Source organism: Pezoporus occidentalis, unplaced genomic scaffold (assembly GCF_034315485.1).
Source record: "Pezoporus occidentalis ecotype Australia unplaced genomic scaffold, CSIRO_AGI_Poc_V1 ctg23, whole genome shotgun sequence".
NCBI lineage: Eukaryota > Metazoa > Chordata > Aves > Psittaciformes > Psittacidae > Pezoporus > Pezoporus occidentalis.
In genome coordinates, this window is record NW_026914180.1 from 2248838 (window position 1) to 2272317 (window position 23480).

Here is a 23480-nt window from a genome sequence, read left to right on the forward strand (position 1 = left end):
AACATTTTTATATTCCTTTGCTAGTTGCCTTCAAGTCAAAACTTTGTGGCATTTGTTTCTACTTTCTATTGCAGGGAAAAAAATAGAGTGAGACTGTTGTTAATCGGCGTTTTATATAAATGTAACTGACATGCATGAATATGAATTTGCACATGCCATATATATCAGAAATAACTTCAGATAATTTGTCTTTGCTTAACTGAGGGCAGAGTTTAAATCAGTTTATTTTGGTTTTTTTTTGAATAGCCATGTAATGGGCTAAGTCTTTTTATATTTTGTTGTCAGCGAATTTAGATATATCTGGCAACTGTAAAAAAACTCACAGAAAACATGTAAGTGATGTAAGTAAATGTGACCAATTAAAGACTTTCCAGCTCTCAGAATTTACACAGAGCTGGGGTTCTGTAAATGACATGCATTTGTAATCTAGTAGTTTTTGTTGTTGTCTCATTGGTCGAGTGGGTGGCATTACAAATTACACCTTTGTTAAAGCTAAAATTGCTTTTTAGTTTTATTCTGGATGGGTTTCACCATACCACGTACCAGAATGACCGTGGATTGGAGCTGTGCATTGCCAGTTTGTTTCTAAGACGTCTTGTTTTCACTTTTTGCCGCTGGATGTCATATGCATGAGAAATACCGAAGACACATTTCAAAGCTCATCGTAAATCTTCTCTGCAAGGCTGTGTCTGGCATGGTTGGAGGGAGTATGGCTGAGTCATCATTCAGATGCTATCTGAGCAGCAGGAAGTGTGTTGCCATCAGAAATCAGTCTCAATGACTGTGCCATGGAAACCTAGGCATGGGTTTTTGACCTGTTAAAATGCAGTAGAAATCCAAATGGGTTGTTTTTAGTTAGAAGGGGCCTGGTTTTTGTACTCTTCCTTGTACCAGTGTCACAAAATAGCATCATTATGTAACTCAGTGGTGTAAGGTACAGTGCAAAATGAAATCGGGCTTCATTTGGTTTATCTGGCTTGTGGATACTGTGGAGATCCAACCTCTCTTCATATATACTTTGCTCATGAGAAAGTTCTGAAGAAGCTGAAAATTCTGCACAGGCCATAAAATCAAAAGTATGTTCTGCCTAAATGCTCTTATTCCAATAATTTCCTCTTCAGATACAAGGGAAGTGCATAGACTTGAACTCCTTATGTTTTTTCTGAACATCCTTTTTACTCTGCCAGGGTTTAGGTGTGTGCAGTCCTTGGCTACGTCTTGCTGATGCTCTGTCAGAGATGCACTCTCACTAGCTGATGTCAGAGTGGATCATCAAGGCTGATATTTGAGTGTGAGGGACACTGCTGTTTACTGAGGTTACCTATCCCTTAAGCAGCTATGTGCATTTGGATAATCATTTTAGAAAGTAATAAACCACATTCCCTCTTCTTGCTCTTGTTTTATTTTCTTTTCCTTTATCACCTTCTTCCGTCGTATTCTGCTGCTTCTTCTTCCCTCTTCTTCTCATTTTCCCTGCAGTTCATTTCCTGCCCTATTTCTTTATCTCTTCTTCTCCTACTGCAACATTCCTTCCCTAGCTGTTATGAAGATGTGTGATAACGCAGTAAACTGGAGCTAGATCCCTTTCCGTGCTCCTGTCTTCCACTCCTTGTGCTGCCTTCCCAGGTCCTTTGGCACTTATCAGATGGGAGGGGAGTAGAAGCTAAGGAAGTTATCATGCTACGAGGTGAATGCCACCTTGACCCTTCCCATTTCAGAACATCTTTAACTGTTGATTATTAGACAAATACCTAGTGGCTAGGAATTCAACCTCTTAACTTTACAAAGGTTTAATAAGTGTAATTCTGTCTCTGACGCACTTGATTTAAAATGGAACTTGCTGCTCTCCCCAGACCTTCCTCGCTCCTAAAACATGTTGCAAAATGTTGTTTCTCTTTCCCCTTTTTCCTTTCTGGGGGCTTCTAGACTCTCCTTGGCATTAGTTATGGTCCCAATGCAAACTTGGTGAAGCGCAGAACCAGCCACGGAAGCATATTCAGTTTCCGACTCCGTGGCAGAGACACTGGCTCCGAAACAGATTTTGCCGATGATGAGATCAGCACTGCTGGGGAAAATGAAAGCCACCGGGGCTCTCTCTTAATTCCAAGATCTGGGAGGCGTCCAAGCGTGCAGAGTCAAGTGAGCCATAGTTCTCACCCTGCTACTCCCAACTACACCCAGACGGGCAAAAGGAACAGCTCAGTGGATTGCAATGGTGTGGTTTCCCTGATAGGAGGAGGCATCGGGGCACTCAACCCAGACCCTACTTCTCCTGCAGGGTTACTGCTCCCCCCAGTTATTATGGAAAAACCTGGGACAGGCGACCTGGTGAGTACTTTATAACTTTTGTATGTGATTCACGCTCATATTTCCTTCTAAATGTTGTTGGAGTTTGCTGTAATTTATTTACATGATATGCAGTCTGCAGTGAGAAACCCAGACCCATCATCCTTGGCTGGGTGGGAAGGCGACAGGCTCACTAACACAAGTAGTGCGTGTCTAGTGCCACATAAAAATGATTCATGACTTCTGGTGAGGCTTACTCTTCAGAGCTGGCTAGAGGCAAATACCTAAATACTGGGTTTGATATGAATTCCCTTTTCTTGTAGGGACATTTTTAGGTTGGTTTCTTTGAGCATTTGAATATGTGACATTGTCCAGTGGCTAGAAAATGATGCGTTTAAAATGGTTCTGTGTGAGTCTTACTATCTTGAGACTTCATTTTCTCCCATTCGTTGCTGTATGTTTGCATCTAACTTTTAGTCTTCTGTATTGCTACTCTTAGAGGACTGTTCTTAGTTTTTCCCAGAAGGGATTAGCATCCAGTTCAAGTAACACCCAGGAGAGATGAGTAGATAATCAACAGACTTTAAGCCTTTTGCAGATTTCCAAAATCTTCGTTGCAAAGCACCACTGCTGCAAACTATTTAATAAGGCTATAACTAAAACTATTAAAACTGATACCTTTAGGACCCAAGCATGAATTCACTTGGAAAACCAGGAGATGGTGTTTTGGAAATAGCTGCTACACAGGCAGGAAAATTTGGACAGGTTGTCAGTTTAATATAGTGGGAATTTATCTCTTTTAAGATAGATAATCTACATTGGAACTCATTACTCTCAGTAGTCTTTAAAGCAACAGACGTCTAGTCACTATGGTCAGTGTGGATAGGATTTATTTCATCTTAGAGATCAAAAATGGGTCAGGATAAATCTCTGACCCTCTAGGTGCCTCCTTCTGTTCCCTTTAACTACAAGGGGAGCCCAAGATGAGTAACTCTACATTGCACATGTTTTATACCAGGTGAGATTAAGCTCTCTCAGACTAACAAGGTGCCCAAACTGGGTTACATTGGTGTGGAAAAGAGCAAATGTGATTCTAACATGTATTAGGCTAGTTATTTCCTGAAGAGAAAGGCGAGTGAGATGGATCCCAGATGTGGTGTCAGATTATCAGTAAACTGAGAAGCAGCTTTTTTCCTTTAGAGCCAGGCAGCTTCTTCCCTCTCAAGCTTTGGATTGAATTTTTTTCTCACCTACTAGGGCATTCCCTGTAGTCCTGCAAATAGACTCTCACACTGTACATGAGAGGAGGGCCCGTGCTGCGCGTGGGAAGCTAGTTGGTGTGAGAATTATCTGTTTTGTTGACAGTTTTGAGGCTGTTGCTTCTCTTTCAGATGTTTGCACCTTCGTTCATTTAGGACTTTGGTACTCCTGTTTTTACGCTCTGCAGACAAGAAAGATCAGCCCTAAGAGCAGTCTCTAGGCAGCTAAGTAACAGAAACACTGATTGTAGATAGTGGGGTTTTACCAGACTTAGCTCGGTGCAAAGGAAAAAGAAGATGTGTATTAAAGAAAGTTTATGTAAGAAAAAAGAATTCTGAACCGAAGTAGAAAGGCTTCAGCAGATGAGCAGTGGATGTCCTCCTTTTCTCTGTAAGGAAGGCAGCTCTGCAGGCTTCTGAGGCTGTCCCAGCTTTCAGAAAAAGCTTAACAAAATGTGAGAGCACTCAACCTTTCACAGGAAATATTGGTGTTTTACAGGGTTGGGTCCTGAAGTGACAGGGAGGCTTTGAGCTCTGCTGGCATTTCTTTTTGTTTGCCAGATTCCTGCCTTTTAAAAGAATGGATTCTGAAAATTGTATGGCCCTGGTGGGTGAGCTCACTTGGCAGTTCCCTGGTCATCTAGGAAATACCATCCAGGCGCTATAGTAACAGATGCTCATTCAGTGATGCAGTGTGAAGGATGATGTGTCTTCTGCAAAACAGGTTTGGTATCTAATCTATCCAGAAAATGTGAGCTGGAGTTAAAAGCTAATTGGCAAGAAGCCCATTGCTGTACAGATGTATTTGCTACAGGAATCGTAAGCACCACGCGCAAGCGTGCAGCCTCAGCTGTGGAGCACAGGGAGAAGGAAATAGAAAATCTAACACCTAAGTATGCTCAGAGACAAATCAACATGCTTCTGGGCTTTGTGTTTGATTATTTTCATCTTTTTCTTGTTAAAATTTGAAGTTAAGTTTGTTCTTTGTTAGCAGCTCTGGTTTCTGTTAAGAGTCTCTTGTTTATGGGAGGCAAAAGAAAGATGTTGCAGGGTGAAGCTGAAGCTACCTTATTAACCCCACTGGCCCTGCAGCTGTTATTTATTTTGTACAAGTGTAAGGCCATAGTGAAAAAGGACCCACTTGTGCTATCTGTTGTGTCTTCCCTGAACAAAAGAAAGAAGGACCAGGACATGAAAATGCACCTCTGCAAGAAAAAAATATTGTTAAGGTCTGACTTGCAGCTTCCTGAGTTTTAAGTGTGGCTTCAATCATGTGAACACAATGTCTGAGTTGATGGAGCGGGCAAAACACATTTTATGGCATTAGGTTTTGAAGATGCTTTTCTCCAGGTCCCTCTGTGATGCTCAGCAGTATCAGATGAGCGTAACACAGATCTGTCTGATTGCTACTGAGGAGGGAGGCCACTGAATTCTGATTTGGGGAAAGCTTGGAGGAGTGCTTCTGATTTAAAAGGCATAGTAAACATCAGATGAGACCTGACCATCTCTAGTTCCAGCCTGCAGCCCTTAAGCAGACCATAGTTTCAGCAGGTGATTTCAAACAGGATCTCCTGAGGTTTCTCAGGGAAAGCACATGAAGTCACTAGCCATTTTTGTGAATTTTAGCCTGACCAGTTTTAGTAACATTCAGCCTGCAGATTTTACCCCAGGCAGAGTAGCTGGGACCATGATGTGGGCATTGTAACTGCTACTCCCTGTCCCAGACAAGGTAGCAGCTGAGCTGACATGAAGGCACCTGTGCAGCTTGTGCCCTCTCCCAGGAGAGAGGTGGCTGCAGCACATTATCCCACTGTTCAGGCTGGTGGCTCAGATGAGTAGCCTCCTGACACTTGGCTGCAGAAGAGTATATAAGCTAAAGAAGCCAGTTTCAGATACTCTTCAGCTGGCTTTGGCTGCTTGGCACAGGTGGGTGTGAGTGTGTTTCTATGAGTACTTGCACTGGCCATCTCTTCCTAGTAAACCAGGAGAGGTTTCAAATAATCTTAATGGATGGTGTTTCTACCCTCAGTCTTGTCATCTGGGGTAGTTGGACTGGTCAGCAGGCTTGCTGGCCATGGACAGCATATTCCACGCAGAATGGCATTTATCCATGCAGTCTTCTGCATCAAAGTGGTCCTGCCAAGTCATCATGGGCTTCAGCCCATGGGCAAGAGGAGGACATCCTATACTCTGTAGGGAACTCATGCATTCTTGCATACTTTGCTACGCCCATTAATGTTTCCACATAAGAGCACCCACAAGGACTGATGGTAGTGTTTTAGGGAAGCTTCCCTTGGCAGCACAAAGGGTTACACTGCAGTGTTAAAGCTAGAAAACCCACCTAGCTCATATGAAGAGCAAAGCCGTGCAATCTGAAAGTGTGAACTGCCACCACAAAGGTGGCTCTGGCTCAGGCAGTCTTCACCTGGATGTGAAGAGTAGCAGGCATTCAAGCCCAAGGGGTGTAGGGAGCTTGTCCCAAGAAATTTCTGGTATTTACCTAGTTATTTTTCTGGATATCTCCAATGTATCCTGCAGATGACTCAATCAGGGATGGTCCTGTTCTTCCACCAGCTTTCTTCAAGTGAGGCAGTTGCTGATTTCATCAGTCTTAGACCAGTGTAATTAAATAAGACACAAGCAGGACTATGGTGGCTATGCTTAAAGTCCTATTTTTTTTTTTTTTTTTTTTTACTTTGGCCTGAAACTCAGAGATTTTAAAAAGGGTACATTTTCATGATTCTGCTGATTTTTGGGCTGGGAGTTTGGGATTTTGCCTTTTTTAGAGGAAGTTTGTACAATATGCAAGTAACTTCAGGGCACACTACAACCTAAAGTTTCTGCACATCCCTGTGCTATTTATTTGTAGCTGTGTATTGCTCTGTTGTGTTTTAGTGTTTCTTAGTTAAGAGGTTAGAATAACATCTCTCTTCACAAGGTATTGATCTGTTTGAACAGAATTGGATTAAGTTAATGAGCTGCTATCTGGCACTCAATTTATCCATGGGATCTGATGAAGATGAGTAAATTGTCACCTGTGGTTGTCAGGAATTTCTTGAGAGTTGAAAAATACACATGACAGCATCCCCTCTTGTCTCCTAAATCCAGCTGGAGCCCTTTCTGTAACTCTGGATGGAAATGGCAAGGTGTTTAGTTTAGCCTGAGTTTCCTATTATTTTGGAGATTAGATTTGGTGAAGAGGATGCAGGATTGAGGAGGTGGTTGCTCACGAGGGGCAGCTGACTGTTAACTGTTGGTCCCTACTACTTTGCTCTCCCTGGGGCAAGTGCTCAACACAGCTTCCCATCAGCCCAGGAGCAAAGTGGGGACACCTGTGACACGGCTTTGGGATGGGCAACGAAGCCGAGGTTGGAGCTATCTGGCTTCTGCCTCTGCACATCACAACTCTTCCTGAATTTCCTATTGGTTGCATGTCTGTTTTTTCTCTTAGGAAACAAATGCCGAGTATTGCTAGCTTGTCAGGAGTGAAAACCAGTGTGGAGTGAGCCCTTAAGGAAGTCCAGGCTGCTTACTGAGGGGCTTAACTAAGGATTTAAAAGCTTGCCTTTAGATAAACTTTTATTGTCTTTTTTATTAAAGACTCACAAACACAAACCAAACCAAAACCATAAAACCCCCCACAAAACAAACAAACAACAACAAAAAAAAAAACAACAAAACCCAAAACAAAACAAATGGATAAACAAAAAAGAAGACCTTGGCCTTTCTTGTCACTAAGCAAAAGCCTGTCTTGCTGACCACCTTGGTTTGAGGTTATTTGTTCACCATAATACTGCCCTGAGGTAAAATTTCTTTCTTTCCTCCCTTGCTTTGCCACAGGACTGGTGAAAAGGCAAAGTGTTAGCAGTTTCCCTGTTCAGAAAAAATATCAACAAAATAAGTCATCCAAGAATCACCACCGTTAAGTTATATGGACGAAAGCGAGCTAACCCTTTGCTGCTGACACAAAGAGCTGTCACCGTGGCTCTAGTTTCTGTTCGTTTCAAGCTTTGCTTTAGCACATACTGAGTGTAAATCATTTAGATTTGACACAAATACTGCAATCTGCTCCAGTTTGCAATGCATCTCTTTAAATAATCAAGCACCCACAAAATTAAATGGCTTCTTTTTAATGTTGTGTGCTATTATGGTCACTTTCAATCTCATTAAATATTTGTGCTAGTGCTTTACTGGGTCCATTGTTCGCTGTGTGGCCTGTCCACCTCTTTTTATGCTCGAAAAGATTTTTACTGTACAAGGAAAATTAATCCTGTCCCAGTTCCCAAATGTGGTCTTTAAAATGCTGCCATGTAAAAGTCCATCTTCATATAACGGTTTCGATATAGCTCAGAACTGTAGGCACTGAGAAGAAAGTAATTTTGCAGTGTTATGCATCCTCATTTACATGTAAATTACTGAATAGTATATTTATCCCTATAGAATTAAGCTAATCCAAAGGAGAAACATTTCCAGTCAATCAGGGAGGAACACAAATAATCTCATCCTGCTGGAGGTGCCTCTGCTGAACTCCATTGTGATTTTTCATCTGGATCCTAAGGACAATCCTTACATAACCATAGGGACTGTTGTTATTTTTACTTAATTTCTGTAGAAATATAAGTACTACGAAAAAATGTGCTTGTGTATATTCTCTCTGTAATGATGATAACCTTTATGCTGCCTTGTTTGTCCAGTTCCTGGAACCGCTCTCTATCTCAGAGTGCAAAACCTACTAGTTCCTTGTGTGACTATTAGCTATCTCTGTTCTAAAATAAATAATAAAAAAATCCTCTCACATATCTGTTCTTTACAAAGAACAAAAGCTCATAAACTTCCCTGAGTAACTTCAATAATTTTAAGCAATTCACCTGGATGGAAATGTTCCTTCCTGGAAAAATACTTTTTAGCAAATGTCAGGCTGACTATGTGATAGATTTACTGCCCTACTGGGAAAGGGACCATGTCCTCCTGCAAAAGCATAGGAGTATGGAGTAGGTTTGCCAGAGAAGTGGTGAATGCCCCATTCCTGGAGACATTCAGGGCCAGGCTGGATGTGGTTCTGGGCAACCTGATCTAGTTGGAGATGTCCCTGCTCATTGCAGGGGGTTTGCCTAGATGAGCTTTGAAGATTCCTTCCTACCCAAGCTTTTCTGTGATTCTATTTCTTCTACCCCAGCATTGCCAGACGCTGTGTCCTGGCTCCGGTGGCACACCTTTGCTGTGTGACTTGGAAAACTTGTCAATATCACATCAAACCTAGGGAAAAAGTCAGTTCCCTGTTATTTTTTTATTTTTTATGAAGGGTACACCAAACCTGTTTAGTTTTTTATTTAGCCTGGTTTAGCTGAATCAAAAAACAAGAAGAATGGATCTCTGAATGTTTTTTCTTTGGCTTTTTACCTCTGCAGTGAATTATTTTTGCACCTGTAAGTAAAAGGTGGCTTTCAGATAAAAGCCACCAGTGCATAACTCCTGCAAAAAAACATTTCTGCATGCATAAATAGGAATATAGTATCTTTCCTGACAGTCAGGAAAGTGTCACTTCTGAAGGTGAGGTTGTCTAAACTTATTCTACTGGTATGTCTTAAGGTTTGGGTCAGATGGGATGATGGTACAGGTTAAAAAGAGTTACACAATCCAGAGGAATTTGCAGTTCGTTCTACAGACAGAGGGATCTGGGAGATCTGGGGGTTTATTTGGCTGTTTTCCTTTCTCTTTGCCTTTTGCATTTTTAGTTCATCTTACTTAAAAGTTTGTCTCCCTCATGTTTTTTATCTCCTTGTCTAGTTATTTCTTTTCAGTCCCGTGTATTTGTTACCTACTCCAAACTGGTGCTAATGGTTATGCAATTTTGTAGATGCTTTCTTCACTAATAAAACATTTGTTGTTTCTTTGTTTCTTATTGGATGTTTTTGAGGCAAAGGGAATCAAGAGAACTACTGCATCTGAAATACCGTTCGGGTTTTCTCCAGCTCCTAAGCCAAGGATAGAGTTTTCTTGTAATATTGTGCAGATGTGAGAGTCTTTGAATAAGTTCTGATTACACCTTTCCTTTTGAGATGGCTGTGTCAGTAACTGAATGGACAATGAGCCAATTGTTTTAACAAAAGAGAACATTTTAGGAAAAAAAAAAGAAAAAAGACATTTTGAAGTATTACTGCTTTCCTGGCTTAGCTAATGGTTTTAAGTGCTTGCTTTAAAAGTCCTTACTCTTCTCTGGTCTTGCAATAGTTGGTATTTTTAACTGCAGTACTTTGAAGTGACCTGCAAGCAATATCCTGGCTATTATTCTTAGTGTCAGCCAGTGGCCAAGCATCTTTGTCCTTTGTGACCATCTGACAAGGTGATGTCCCCTGCTCTGAAGGGGTCACACTCCAGAAAGACAGCTTGTAGAGCATCAGTACTTTTTTTCATGCTGTTCTCATGGAATTGCCTTTCTTGAAGAGCCTTTTTAGTAGAGAAATGGTGAAGAGGAGGGATCCTGAGTCCCTCTGGTGCATGTCACAGGCACAGACAACAGAGCTGTGGGGCTGCTGCCCATGGCATGTCTTGCTTGGCATCCTGGGCGCTGCTTGGGGTGGTTAGGGCCATTTCAGACTCAAGCAATGGGAAGATCCAGAAGATTGAATCTGATTCCTGTAGCTCATTTGAATCCTGTAGCTCATTTTGACTATGGAGAAGCAAAAGCAGCTGTTCTGACATCTGTATAAACCAGGGGTTATCATCTTTGTAAGGATTTCTTCTCCTTTCATATTTCCTTGCAAGAGCCATCAAGACCCATCTATTTACAGTGCATCTCCCTTGCTTACATAGTGTCTTGGCCTCACAGCCTGTATGCTTGGAGGAGCATGACAGAAGCTATTAAAACACTTATCTTGGGAGACCGAGTGTCTTGACCAGGAGGTCTGTGACAGAGTGATGCTGAACTTGGCTTTCCCAGATCCTTACACCTCAACCACCCTCTTTCCCTCTACCTGTGAGAGAGCTGGAGGAGTAAATCAGGCAGAATTTGTCAATGTATGAAGTGGGAACTTGTAATAGTAAAAGTCTTAAGATCTTGCTCCTGTGAGCTGACAATATAAAGTATTTAATGCAGCGTGTGTCTACAGCTATACTGTGTTTCTGTCTGACTTCAGAAACCCAAGCCTTCAAAAAGTATAAAAACAATTTAAAATGAAACATTAAATAAAGACAGTTTGGGAGTTCTGTTTTTCTGGTATTTTCTTTCTTTTTTTTTAACAAAAAAAAAAACCAAAACACTTTTCCTTCTGAAACATGAGAACAAGAGGGTTTGGGTTATATTTTACTTTTCCTGAGAAAAAAGGAAGCTCAGATTCTCCACTAATTACAGAGCTTCAGAATCTGTGACACCAAAGATCACCAGAATGACAATATGTTCCTGAGATTTGGCAATGTTTCAGAACAAGAAAAAAACATGTGTTGAGGAGTCAGTTTGCTTGGTCTGATATCAGAGGCCTGTAATGGAGCTGTTACCCACGCCCCTTTTCCTCTTCTAGCAGTATAATTAAACAGTTAACACATTTCAGAATTAATGGAATAATTAATGTAATTAAGCAGGGCTTCTTTCACAACCAGAGAGCATGGTAAAACAGCTCTGCTGTTTCTTCAGGTCAGAAGTATCCTTTTATTTTCACCTGCATCTTTCACCTGTTTACATGAAGGTAAAGGGCAGGACAGTTTCCAAAATTGTTCAAAGAGCATTTTCAAAAGCAGCACACCAACAGCATGTGCTTAATTGGGAAATTAGTGAGCTTTGGACTTTTCAGATGGGAAAAAATAGTGCTGAGGCAATTTTGAAAATGCTACCCCATGTCTACTTTGGTTTTACTCTTCTGATCCAATGTGTTCATTTAAACAGACCTCTCCCTCTGACGAGGCAAGCAAGAAGCAGCTTTTAATGCCCCACCGCCCATCAGTGGACCACTCGGACGAACCCTTTCAGAGGCAGAGGGCAGTGAGCGCTGTCAGCATCATCACCAGTGCCCTGGAAGGTAAGATGTGTCTTTAGTCCCCAGACTCAAAGCCTCAGACTCAATGTTGATTGGCAGGAACAAAGTGACACAAAAGACCCTGACATTAGACTCTTGTTTTGCAAGAAGGCATTATAAGCAGTTACTGCAACCCTTGTAACAGAGGCAATGCTGTAACAGAAGGCAATAGAATCACTGTCTTACCCATGGACTTGTAAAAATCCTGACAAAATGCTGGCCAGATAATCAGTATTGGATCTGGTAAGATTTTTTTGCCCCCCATGGAATTTGATTTACTCAGGGCTAACCAAGATGTAGGGCAGTGGTGCGCCAGACTGTTTGAATGACTGTACATACATTTGTGTCTCACCTCTCTGGAGCTGGTGCAAAGGCTGGCATATGCAGTCACTAGCTACATGCAGAACATTTAAGTTGTGGGGGAGGATAGTGTCCTTCTTGCAGAGCAGCTAGTAGGCCACAACAGTTTGGTGAGTGTTTGAATCCCACCATGAAATTTAAGGATTCTCAAAGGACCCATTTGTCCATGCAAATGTTTATATTGCTCATTAGGCTTCTTACTAGGTGCAGGAGGACTTCCCTTCGCCATCTTTCCATGCACCTGAACTTTGCATTTCCCTTTCACAAATTTACTGATAGCAAGACAACTTATAGCAAGACAACACATTTCTAGGCTCCTTACATGCAGCATGAAAGAGTTTTTTACAGTTCCTCATGTCTTCTACATTATAAATTGAAACAAAATAGGAAGTTGCAACTATAGGAAAATGTCTGCCAAGAAAAGTGTGGAGCAAGGAAAATTCCAGGTCTTTCTGTAGCCTTATTCTCTGTGTTACTCATGAATAGAAAGGCAAGGCAAGACAGAGGGACTTACCTGGGAAATGCCTTACAGAAAGAGCCTGGACCTCCTGTTTGGAGACAACCCAGTAGGAAGCCACAAAGCCCTCTTCTTCCTCAGCTTCTTACCTTCCCTGTGGTTATATTCAACAGTATTGTGGGCAGAACATATATATGTTTATATCATTAAATAAATAAAATCTTGTATTCTTAATAGGTAAATAATCACTTAAATGTATTCCAGTATTTAGTGTAGTCTGCAAAGATTTTATTTGTTTTCCTTGGGGTTTTAAGCAATTAGCTTCGTGATTGATTTGCTTCTTTGTAATGTGTGAAGAACACCTAAAAAGCCCTGAGCTGGATGACTTCTTATTCATTTAATGGTACTTTCTATTACTGTTTACCACAGAAATAGAGACCATCAAGTCTGGGGTAACTCAGAGGTTGAACATTTTTAGCTTCATATAGAAGAAAACCATCCTTATCAAAGATTTCCTAACTCCCAGTCTTTGACTGGTTGTTGAAATTGAATACTTGTTAACAACAAGAGGAATATTGAATCAGAATAAAATGAATCACAGGCTTTAACTGTAGTAATAGCTGCATGATTTGTGCTGAACTATATGAAACCTCCAGACCAGAAAACCTTTCCTCTTTAGTTACACCTGTTTTTTGCTCTCAGCTCTTGAGTAGTCATTGTTTGCTTGTTTTCCCAGACACTGAAAAGCCTTGCAGACAAAGAAGGGCCTAGGGGGTTTTATTGGTTTGTGGGTTTGTTGTGGGTTGTTTTTTTTTTTTCATTTAAAAATAAGAGGAAAAATACCCCCAACACACACTTTGCGTTCTTCTGGCCACTTTTTTATAACAGTATAAAACAGCAGAAAAAAAGCAGTGAAGTCTGATTTTAGTTTTCCTTTTGCAGATTTTTTTTCAAAAACTATTAAATCTGTTGTGTTTTCCAAAGATCATCTGTGCTGAGAAAGGATGTGGTTTCTTAATTTATTTAAAATGCTTTGGTGCCACATCACTGCCAAAACAGGACAGTTGCATCTACCTCCTTCCCTTGCTGAGTTCCTGCAGTTTGGTTTGACTGTACGAACAGTTGGTTTTCAGCTGGATCAATAAGTAGAACCAGCTCACCCACAAGAAGCAGGAGCACAAAAGCTGGCAAAAGGACAGAGGAATAACATATGGCTGAGGCTGAGAGATGAACCAGCCCTCTTTAGTAGCAGCCTGGACTTACAGGAGCTTCTCTCAAATGTGGAGCCTCAGGGAAAAGAGTCTCTCATTTGATGTGTGCCCATTGTGAAGGTCCCCAAATTAATAATAGTGGAGTAAGCAGGGTTGGTTAGAAGTGATTATGAGAAGTATGGATTTACCTGGAAAAATTAGATCCTTTGGGAAGTGACTGACTTAAATTCCTTATTACTTTCAGAGGTGGGTTAAAAAAATAATAAAAATACAAAATTAAGATTTTACATTGAAATTGATTGGGGTATTTTTCACATCTTTCACCCACCCCACCCCCCCCCCCCCCCCCCATCATGTGGGGTTCTCACATCATTTTAGACACCTTTAAACCCTGTTTGGAGGCTGGAAAAGACATAATCATTTCTCGGCAGCGATTTGGTTTCCCAGAGATCTCGGAACAGAGTACATGTTTGTACAAAATCTGTGCATGCGGGACATAATCTGATATTTTAAAAGCTTGCTGGAGGACACCTAATACCTCAGTTCTGTTGTCCAATGGAGAACAAATGCACGGAGAATGCATCCTGACTTGAGAGAGGAGGCTGTTTATAAACTGATTGAAATAACAGCCTTGGCTGAAGTTTTCCTCTTATCAGTGCAGGTTCTAATTATATAGACTAAGACTGTTATACAGCATTCCATGCCTATAAAGGAATCAGAAAAGGAAAGCATTAAGCTATTTCACTAATCATTATCATTCAGCCATTAACTGTCTTTTTTGGCTTTTCTTTTTCACTGTTTAATGCAAATTATACTTATGAAGCTATTTCAGTTCTTTTGTGCTCAAGTAAAATGGACATATGAAAGTTGTATTTTAGGTAATATTTTAAAAGCACCTCTAAAAAGCACATTGGAGCCCTAGTAGCATTTTCAAACTGACTTATGAATTCCCCTGATTTTGTATGTGGGCCTTTTAGAAGAAATCAGACACTAAATGCCTGTTTGGATTGCACATCAAGAACAGAAACCTAAGGGATAACCAGCGGTACTCTAGCTCTCAAGTGATTAAATCAGCTCTAAATATTGGATTTAAGCTCTTTCAGCTCTTAACTGCTTTAAAAGGTATATTTAAGATACTCCTAAAATGTGGCACAGGAATGAAAAAACTATTCCAGTCTAATTTAAATGAAGATAGAGTATTCTTATCCATATGAACTTGGAAAACTGGAAAACAGTGAAAATCTGAGCCTATATATAATGCTGAATTTTATATATTTAGTGTGATTCTCTCTTTTTGCTTCTGACACTTTTAAAAGGTTATTACTTTTAGAATAAGTCACTGTCTGCTAAGTGCAGGTCAACTGGCAAGACCCTCAAAGTGTGTAATTTGCCAGCCTATTAGGATGGAAATATTTTATCCTAGAAAAAAGTTTGGGGTAATTCAGGGGCCTTCCTTTATGTTGTGAGTCATTTTAAGTGTTCTCTTGTCCTATAACTCAGTGTGAATTGACTGTTACTTTACTGCTTGTGACTTAGAGCTTGAGGAATCACACCAGAAATGTCCTCCCTGCTGGAACCACTTTGCTGTTAAATTTCTCATTTGGGATTGTTGCCCGCTTTGGCTTTTAATCAAGAAATTTGTCAAGTTTGTGGTAATGGACCCATTTACCGACCTTACCATCACCCTTTGCATTGTGCTGAACACGCTTTTCATGGCCTTGGAGCATTATAAGATGACGAAGGAGTTTGACCACATGCTTTACATAGGCAATTTGGTAAGTGAACATTAACTTGAAGTGCTACCTGAGGAGTATATTGCCCGCTTGTTAAAGTTTTGGCTGCAGCTTGGGAAGACCCTTTGTTGATACATTGTCAGCATCGCTTTGCCTATGACATGTCAAGTAAGTCCACAGTCACTTCTTCCTGAGGGTGAAGAAAAAAGAATGGAAGACAGTGGTCTGTATTGTGAAGCTAACATATTCTAATGTTGTTAGTAACCAATAACGCCACGTTTCTGAGCTGTTCCTGATAAGTTTCAAGTTTGTATCTGTTTAAGGAAAAAAGAGGATTAATGAGGTTTACTTGGGATTTCTGTTAAAGCAATGATAAGGCAGTTCTTGGTGACTAATCATGACTTTTAAGTTAAAACAAAACAACAAACCAACCAAACAAGAACCAAAGCCCAAAAAATCTACAGGAAAAGAAAACCAAACCCAAGGCAAGATAGATCCTGGAGAGAGAGATAGAATGCTCTTTGGTCATAGGTAGATATGTATGTGGGAAGGTGCCTATGCTACATTTTCCGTGTGTTCTGCTGTGCCTCCCTGCCTTAGCCATCAGCGTGTACTGGGTCCCACGCAAACCCTGGGGCAGAAGGGACATAGAGCAAAACATGGCTAATGCTTCAGGGGGAAATTCTGAACGTGCAGGCTGGAGCACCCAGGGATAGAACTGCAAAGTAAGCAGAGACCGCACTTCTCTGAGGAGAAGCAGAGTGACAGATCTACAGCCAAGCTGCAGGGACAGCAGAAAAGCCTTTCCAGAGGCAATGCAGTACAGTTTGTTAACCCAGGGGGCCACTAAAATTCTGCAGTTACTACAAAACGGAAGCTTTTTCTTTAATCGTCTTTCTCAGGGTTTATGTTTAAATGTTACCATGTTTTACTGCTTTAAAATCCTTTTAATTTTAGAAGAGTCTGTATTGGAAAAAGCACAGGGTATCTAGCTATGGAATGGTGGAATTGCCCCTAAAATCTAGTGGTAGAAACAAAGATATCCTGTAGGACCATAATTATCCTGTAGGACCTTGTTATTCTTAGCTCTGGGCCTTCTTGGCCAGGTTAAGGTTCTTCTCTTAGGCTGTGAGACCGGTCTCCAGTTTTTCAGCTGCTGCGTCTTGGCAAATCTCTGTGTGTAAAATCTGTTTGGGTCTCTCTTGCCTCAGACCCATGTTGTTGCCCTCTGCAGAAAGCAGTAGGTAAGGTAGCTCAGAAAGTCATCTCACAGGACTGCATCCAGCTCCATTTTGCAGCTAGCCTTCCTTGTTGTTGCTCAACAGTTTGTGGCCTTCTAAGATGACTTAAAAATACTCCTTCAGACCTGCTGTCCATCAGAGCAGGTGGTAATGCTGCCATTTCCCCCTGTGGCAATTGGTAAATGTATCCCTTACTCTGCTTTTGTCAGACCAGCTTCTCTCTTTGCAGACCACAAGCAGTGAAACTCTAGCTCCTGGCATCCCTCCTACCAACATAGCTCTTGCAGACCTGCTGGGACTGAGCAGGGCTGAGCAGGGTGCCAACAAGGAAATAGAAACAATGGGCAGAGGTACAAATTGCAAACCAATTTTGCTAAATTTTGCAAACAAACAAACCCCAAAATCTCACTTTGAGTTCCTCAGCGCTTCCTGGAGCTAGTTCTCCTCTTTGTGCTAAAGTTGAAAATAAAAAAAAAAAAGCCTGCTAATATTTTTTGTAACAGGCTGATGGCATGGGCTCCCTTTCCCCTGAATCCCAAGATGGGTCTGTGAGATGACAAACCACCCCAGCTCCCCATCACGAGCTTTACTTAAACCCCCACATAACTGGATTGATTGTGAGTAGAGCAGGTCAGAGGAAGGTAACTCCATTTTGTGGAGGATTTTGCAAAGTCATTTGTAATGAAAATTGACTTTTTTTTTGCAATTTCCTATGAAAGAGAGTCCCTGCTCCAGGGCAGGCTGCCAGGTGATTGCATTCCCTAAACCACAGACTGACAGACCCCTCCTCTGACCCCCTGCTCGCTGGCCATTGTCCTCCTATTGCATCTAACCATTTTTGAATTATTACACTAGTATTAAATGGGGGGAAATATTAAAAAGGGGAAATCTTTGCCATTTTTTCCTCAAAACAAATGAAAGAATGAAAGTAGGCAATGGATTTCCTTTCTCCGAGAACTATTCTTTATCCACTGCCAGTCACTGGAGATCTACTTCTCTGTCCATCTACTTCATGCAGCATCTGTTACTTTGAGGCTCCTTTAGATCATCACTTACAGAAATAAACATTTTCAAATGCGATCAGAAGGCCATACAAGCACGTGTACATGGTTCATCTGCCTATGTGGTGCCACCACTTAAAAAATGGATAGCTAGAACAAGATTTCACTGATTATTTCCTTTAGAAATAGATACCATTATGCAATGTTTAAGCCTAAATAACTGAAATGATAGATAAAAGATTATTAATTTGTTTTTTAAAGGCAAAGCTCTCCAAATCACCGTTGTCATATTTGGCTCCAGCAGGATGCTAAGTTACTTGCTTTCTTTCCAGCCTTTATCACTTTAAGTATCCAGCCTCTTGTCCAAGTCTAGTCAGTGTGTACCAGGTGCCAGTGATCTGACAGCTGCTGATGGAAATTCATAGCTGGTACATGTACGTGATTCCTGATGCCTTTAGGAAGGCTCAGACATTTTGCTATCTTACCGTGACATTTCCTTCTCAGAAGGCTATTGATTAAAATGATTCAGGCAAAGAAAGTGATCCTCCTGAGTCATTTCTCAGCAAGATGGTTGCATAATGTATGCAGCTTGGTATTGTGGTTTTTAAGGCAGTCCCCTAGATACAACTTCACGGACATCCAGTTTTGTCTTGTTCCTCTGTCCTAAGGGAAATTGAAGCATTCTGGTGGGAAGCTTTGGTATCTCTGATTACCATGACTCAGAAATTGTTGGCTAGTTAGAAGTATGAGACAGGTCATTGTGTTGGGTTCTTGGTAAGGGATGGTGATGAGATGTTGATACATTCCAAGGTATTGTTGCAGCTCAAGGTATTATTTTCCTGATGAAATTTATTTTTTATTTATCTAATTTTATTGCTTAGTATCATAATTACATAACTTTAACTTTTCCCTTCTACATCTTACGGGGTTTCTCATCTCTGTTGCTCAGAGTTGATTAGTTTTGCTGGGATAATGCTGCAATCTAGCTTATTTGAATGAAAATGCTTCTCTTTGACTCTATGTTACTAATATGTGTGCTCTGGGTTCCCCCCTTGTTTTTAACCAGCACAGTGTATTAATGTTGACTGTTTCATGCAAAACTGTGTGCTTTAATATATATGTACAATAGAGATTTTTTCAGAAACATAAATCTCTGTGTAGCTTGTACTGGGACTTGGAACGAAAATGAAACTGTATATAAAGAACTTAGTGCCCACATTTAGTCATTTCATGTTGACTGTAGCCTTATGTTGTGCACTTAAAACGTTACTTAAGGAGGCATACGAAAGCACAAGATCTGATTCTCTGAGATACTTTGCCAGAAATGTGTTAAAACTGAATTTTTTGTCAGTAGCCTTCCCATCCCACCACCACTCCCCCCACCCCCCGCCTCATAGGTAACATTTATATGTTGCTTTACAGAAAAGTGTTCCAATTAGAAGTTCCGCCATATGACATTTGAACTGGGTCATAAATAAGCAATATGTTCCCAAGACACTGTCAAAAGAAAATTGCCATGAGTATTTGTAAAAAAAATGTCTAGGACTCAAACTAGAATTTCTAATCACCTGTCAGCTATAACCTCAGAATGACTGGAGACTTATGTTGCCCTGATACTGACAATAATAACGAAAAGGGATAATACAGCAGGAACACTACAACCCCAATACCCTTCAACACTCACGATCCATTTATTTGGGTTTCTCCACTGAAATGAATAGATTTAACCTCTATAAAAGGCACCTTTACACTTTCTTTTTCTCTTACCATTGGGATTGTTCAGATGGTTGAAGGAGATGGAAATGTATGTTTCAATCCAGAGCTTGAACTTGGATGTCACTGTAACTTTACAGCAGTGTCAAATATTACTGTGAAAAGATGAGACAAAGTTGTAATAGTGATAAAGAACCAGGCATGAAAAATAAAGTATTTGCTTGTAAAATGTTTGGGGTTTTGTTTTCTGCTGTGTTCACCTGTATCAGTCTGCAAGCAAAGAGGTGTGCTTAAAAGGTTACTTTGACTTCATATTTTCTTTCTGCAGGTCTTCACTGGGATTTTTACAGCAGAAATGATCTTCAAAGTAATTGCCCTTGACCCCTACTACTATTTTCAGCAGGGCTGGAATATTTTTGACAGCATAATTGTTATTCTAAGCCTGATGGAACTGGGTTTGTCCAGTATGGGAAACCTGTCTGTTTTACGCTCCTTTCGATTGGTAATGGTCTTATTCTGTTCTCACCCCTCCTCTTTTATGATATATAAACTGACATGAATGCAACATATTTTCTTAAAAACGCATCTGCCGATAAAGACTTTAATTGCTGCAAACTGGTGAACAGTACGTGACAGTAATTATAGGCTGCGCGATAAATGGAATTGCTCCAGATTTACATCAGGGTAAATGAGAACATAATTTGATTCCTTCTAGCTGTGCCAGGTACTTACAGAACACTTAAAATGTTTGAGTTCCAATTTGTAATAAAAATCTGCCATTTTATACCTGTACACCTGTTAGCATAGTCAGCAGATAATTGATAGCCCAAGAAATGCAAGAGCCACTATGTTGTTTTAGGAGTTGTTATTCCTAAATCATGTTCTAAACATGCCACTGTTCTTTTAAATGTTGTCAAAAGAAGATGTCTTTGAATTATTCACGGGATGATTTTTTTTTTCCTAGAACTGATCAGCATAACATAGCATCTGTCTTTCACGGGAACTCCTTAGCTGTTAGCTTCTTTGTTATGCACGGGATAGTGGTATTCTATTAATGAGAGACTGCTGGCATATTGGAACAGAAAAGTAGTTTCCTTGCCAGCCTGACATTTGTGTTGCACTTCATGTACCAGGATGTCCATGCTAATCATTCTGGCCATGATATGGCTTCACAACTTGGAAAGACCAGGAAAATAAGCCCTTATGATTACGTTTAGCAGAAGAGTTTTTCCCCAAAAAATTCTCTGCACTGCTCAAAAATGCTAAATTTTCGCTGCTTATGTTACATCCTGAGAGTCTCCTGTTAGTTTTTGAGCAATCCTTCTTCAATAGGGCTGAAATTAACCTTCGATTGAAAACATAGCACAAGGGCTAGGCACCATTTACGTCCTTAAAATAGGTCTAAAGTGGGACGTGGGTCGTGCATAGACTGCGTGATCCCCGGCACAGAGGTGATTTTCACCCTGGGAGCTAACAGCTAATAGCATCTGGCTGAGGCTTGCTCTGAAACACGGAGGAATTTCTTCTTTCTGTGTGGGATCAAACCCTAAAACCCCTTCCCCCCGATGCCTGCCAGGCTGTTTAATTTGAGGAGAAAAAACAATGTAAAAGAAAATACTAAGACCTGAGTTTTTCTCCTTCCATCTTCTCCCCAGTCATTATGATTTTGGGGGAATGCACCGCTAAAAGCAGGTCTATCTAACAAGGCAGAGCATAGCTCTGGAAAACTGAATTCTTATCTAAGAAGCCCAGCTGATATTTTATTAATAGTACTAGTGAGGTTAACAGGAAGTATGGCTAAAATCACCTTGTACCACACACACTGTGGTATTTAGCGTCTTTCATGTTTTATGCACTTTAATAATTCATCAGCCGAAATGTATGTTGCTTCTGTGAACTGACACTGTTGTTTATGTTTTGTTCACAGCTGCGAGTCTTCAAGTTGGCAAAGTCCTGGCCGACCTTAAATACACTCATCAAAATCATTGGTAATTCAGTGGGTGCCCTCGGTAACCTCACTCTTGTGCTGGCAATCATCGTCTTTATTTTTGCTGTGGTAGGAATGCAGCTTTTTGGGAAAAGCTACATAGACAATGTGAAGAAGATAAGCACAACTGGCAGTTTGCCACGGTGGCATATGAATGATTTTTTCCACTCGTTCCTCATCATCTTCCGAATTTTGTGTGGGGAGTGGATTGAGACCATGTGGGACTGCATGGAAGTAGCTGGGCAGCCACTGTGCCTTCTTGTCTTCTTGTTGGTCATGGTGATAGGAAACCTGGTGGTGAGTTCTCAAGATTCTTTTTCTCCTTTTCCCAGTATGTGTGTGCAAATGTACCATTTTTTGATCCAGAAATAGCAAACCTAATATTGCTCCATGGCTTTAATTCCATGAACCAAGTTGTTGCCCAGAGAAACTTGTTCATATCCCAAATACAAAATTGCTAGCATTGCATTACTAATTAGGAATGAAGGCTTACTCATTTTTGCAGAAGAATAGATAATGCTTTACCAGGAGAAAGGCACATGGGCTAGTTATAATGATTTTAGTTCTTAGGCCACTCATGGCGCTGAAGGGATTCCATATCATTCTCCTACACAGGAGGGAATAGCATCTTAACTGTCACTATACTGGGAGATGTTATTTCCCTTCATTTTTGGTCCAGAACATGTGAACCTTATAGCTATCACCCTGTCTTTGAGTGGAGTTTTTCATGTCTTTAGCCTGCATGTTCTAGGAAGCTACAGGTTATTTTTGCAGTCGTCACTTGCTCACTTGCTTTTTTAATAGACTGTCATATAAGCATGGCTTACATAAGCTCTCAACCTATTAAGACTGAATTGTATTTCCCTGTTGACATCTTAAGGAGCGCTTTGCTGGCTTGCATCATTGTGGAAATGTTTCGCTTGTTCAGCTTAACAGAGCGTCTTTGACATTGAGGCTCTAATGGACTTACTATTTGTGTAGAGAGATTTTTAATACTAGGTGCTGCTATAAAAAAAAAATTGGGTTTTGCTACTGATTGCTTTTAGGGTTTGTTTTGCTTTGAAGTACCCAAAGTTTTTGTTCTCAGCTGCTTGAATATAAAAGTTCTTGAAAGAGCTTGTAGAAAAACAGACTATTGTTTTGTCTACATTAATTTACATTTTAACAGTTAGTTCTGCACTGGAACAGGTTGCCCAGAGAAGCTGTGGCTGCCCCATCCCTGGCAGTGTTCAAGGTCAGGTTGGATGGATTTTGGAGCAACCTGGTCTAGTGGAAGGTGTCCCTGCCTGTGGCAGGGGGATGGAACTAGATCATCTTTGAGGTCCCTCCTAACCAAAACCATTCTATTATTCTATAATTCAAGATGTTAATTAGCAGCTAGAGAGAAAGTCATCTTATTCCTCTGGCATCACCAAATTCTTGTCACATCTGGCAGTATTTATGGTAGTATCTGTGGTCACTTTCCCAACTGCAAGGCTAAGCGATACACAGCAGACCTCAACTACTGATGTGAAGGCTGCAAACTGGTGTTGGAAGAGTTACAACCACTACAACTCTATGGTACTTTTGGTGATTCAGTTTGCAGGTCTTGCCAAGTCTCACTAACATAAATTCAAAGGAATGGCAGAAGAAAAACCAGGAAAGTTAGTAAGTGCCCTGGGTAACTTCATGTTAGAGAGCAGTCCAGCTATTGAAAGGAATTTTAGTGAATCTTATATCTTTGGTTTGTGTTTATACTTGCTGCAAATGTCTTGGACCAATGCAGTGGCACGTGAAACTATTTTTACTGTGGGTCAGCTGATATTTGAGTCATCTTCAAAGAACTAAACTTTACAACATAGCTGGAAAGTATGTGCTGTGTAACTGCCTTTGGCACAATAGGACTATGCTGTTATTGTCAGATGGCATTTTTACAATATTTGAAGCTGATTTGGAAGGTAAAGCCAAACTAGATATAATAAAATAGTTCTCCCTCACTTGTAAGAAAGAGCTTCTGAAATTGCTAAGTGAATAATTATGCTTAATGTTAAGTTTTATGAAGGGCTTAACATATTTCCTACGTATGTGTATGTTACTGAGGTTAATAAGGAAAATTGCCATGACAAGAATTATTAAGAAGAAGAAGGGGAGTTTGGGTAGTGATGCAGTCCCTAGTGCCCCCTACTTTGGCAGGTCAGCCAACAGGAGAGTCAAGCGTGACACCAGCCACTTCTCAGGGGACAA

General features: G+C 40.7%; 1 protein-coding gene across 4 annotated transcripts in view; it reads left to right on the forward strand.

The window, feature by feature from the left end:
- The window catches only part of LOC134165051 (sodium channel protein type 5 subunit alpha-like), a 213711-nt gene that overhangs the window by 99941 nt on the left and 90290 nt on the right, over positions 1-23480 (forward strand). For 3 of the 4 annotated variants that reach the window (XM_062621392.1, XM_062621393.1, XM_062621394.1), the window contains exons 12-16: positions 1927-2328; positions 11425-11557; positions 15119-15357; positions 19599-19772; positions 21198-21554. In XM_062621392.1, coding sequence (XP_062477376.1) covers positions 1927-2328; positions 11425-11557; positions 15119-15357; positions 19599-19772; positions 21198-21554 — 1305 coding nt within the window. The remainder of the gene's footprint in view (positions 1-1926; positions 2329-11424; positions 11558-15118; positions 15358-19598; positions 19773-21197; positions 21555-23480) is intronic. The other variant, XM_062621395.1, reaches the window with a different exon arrangement.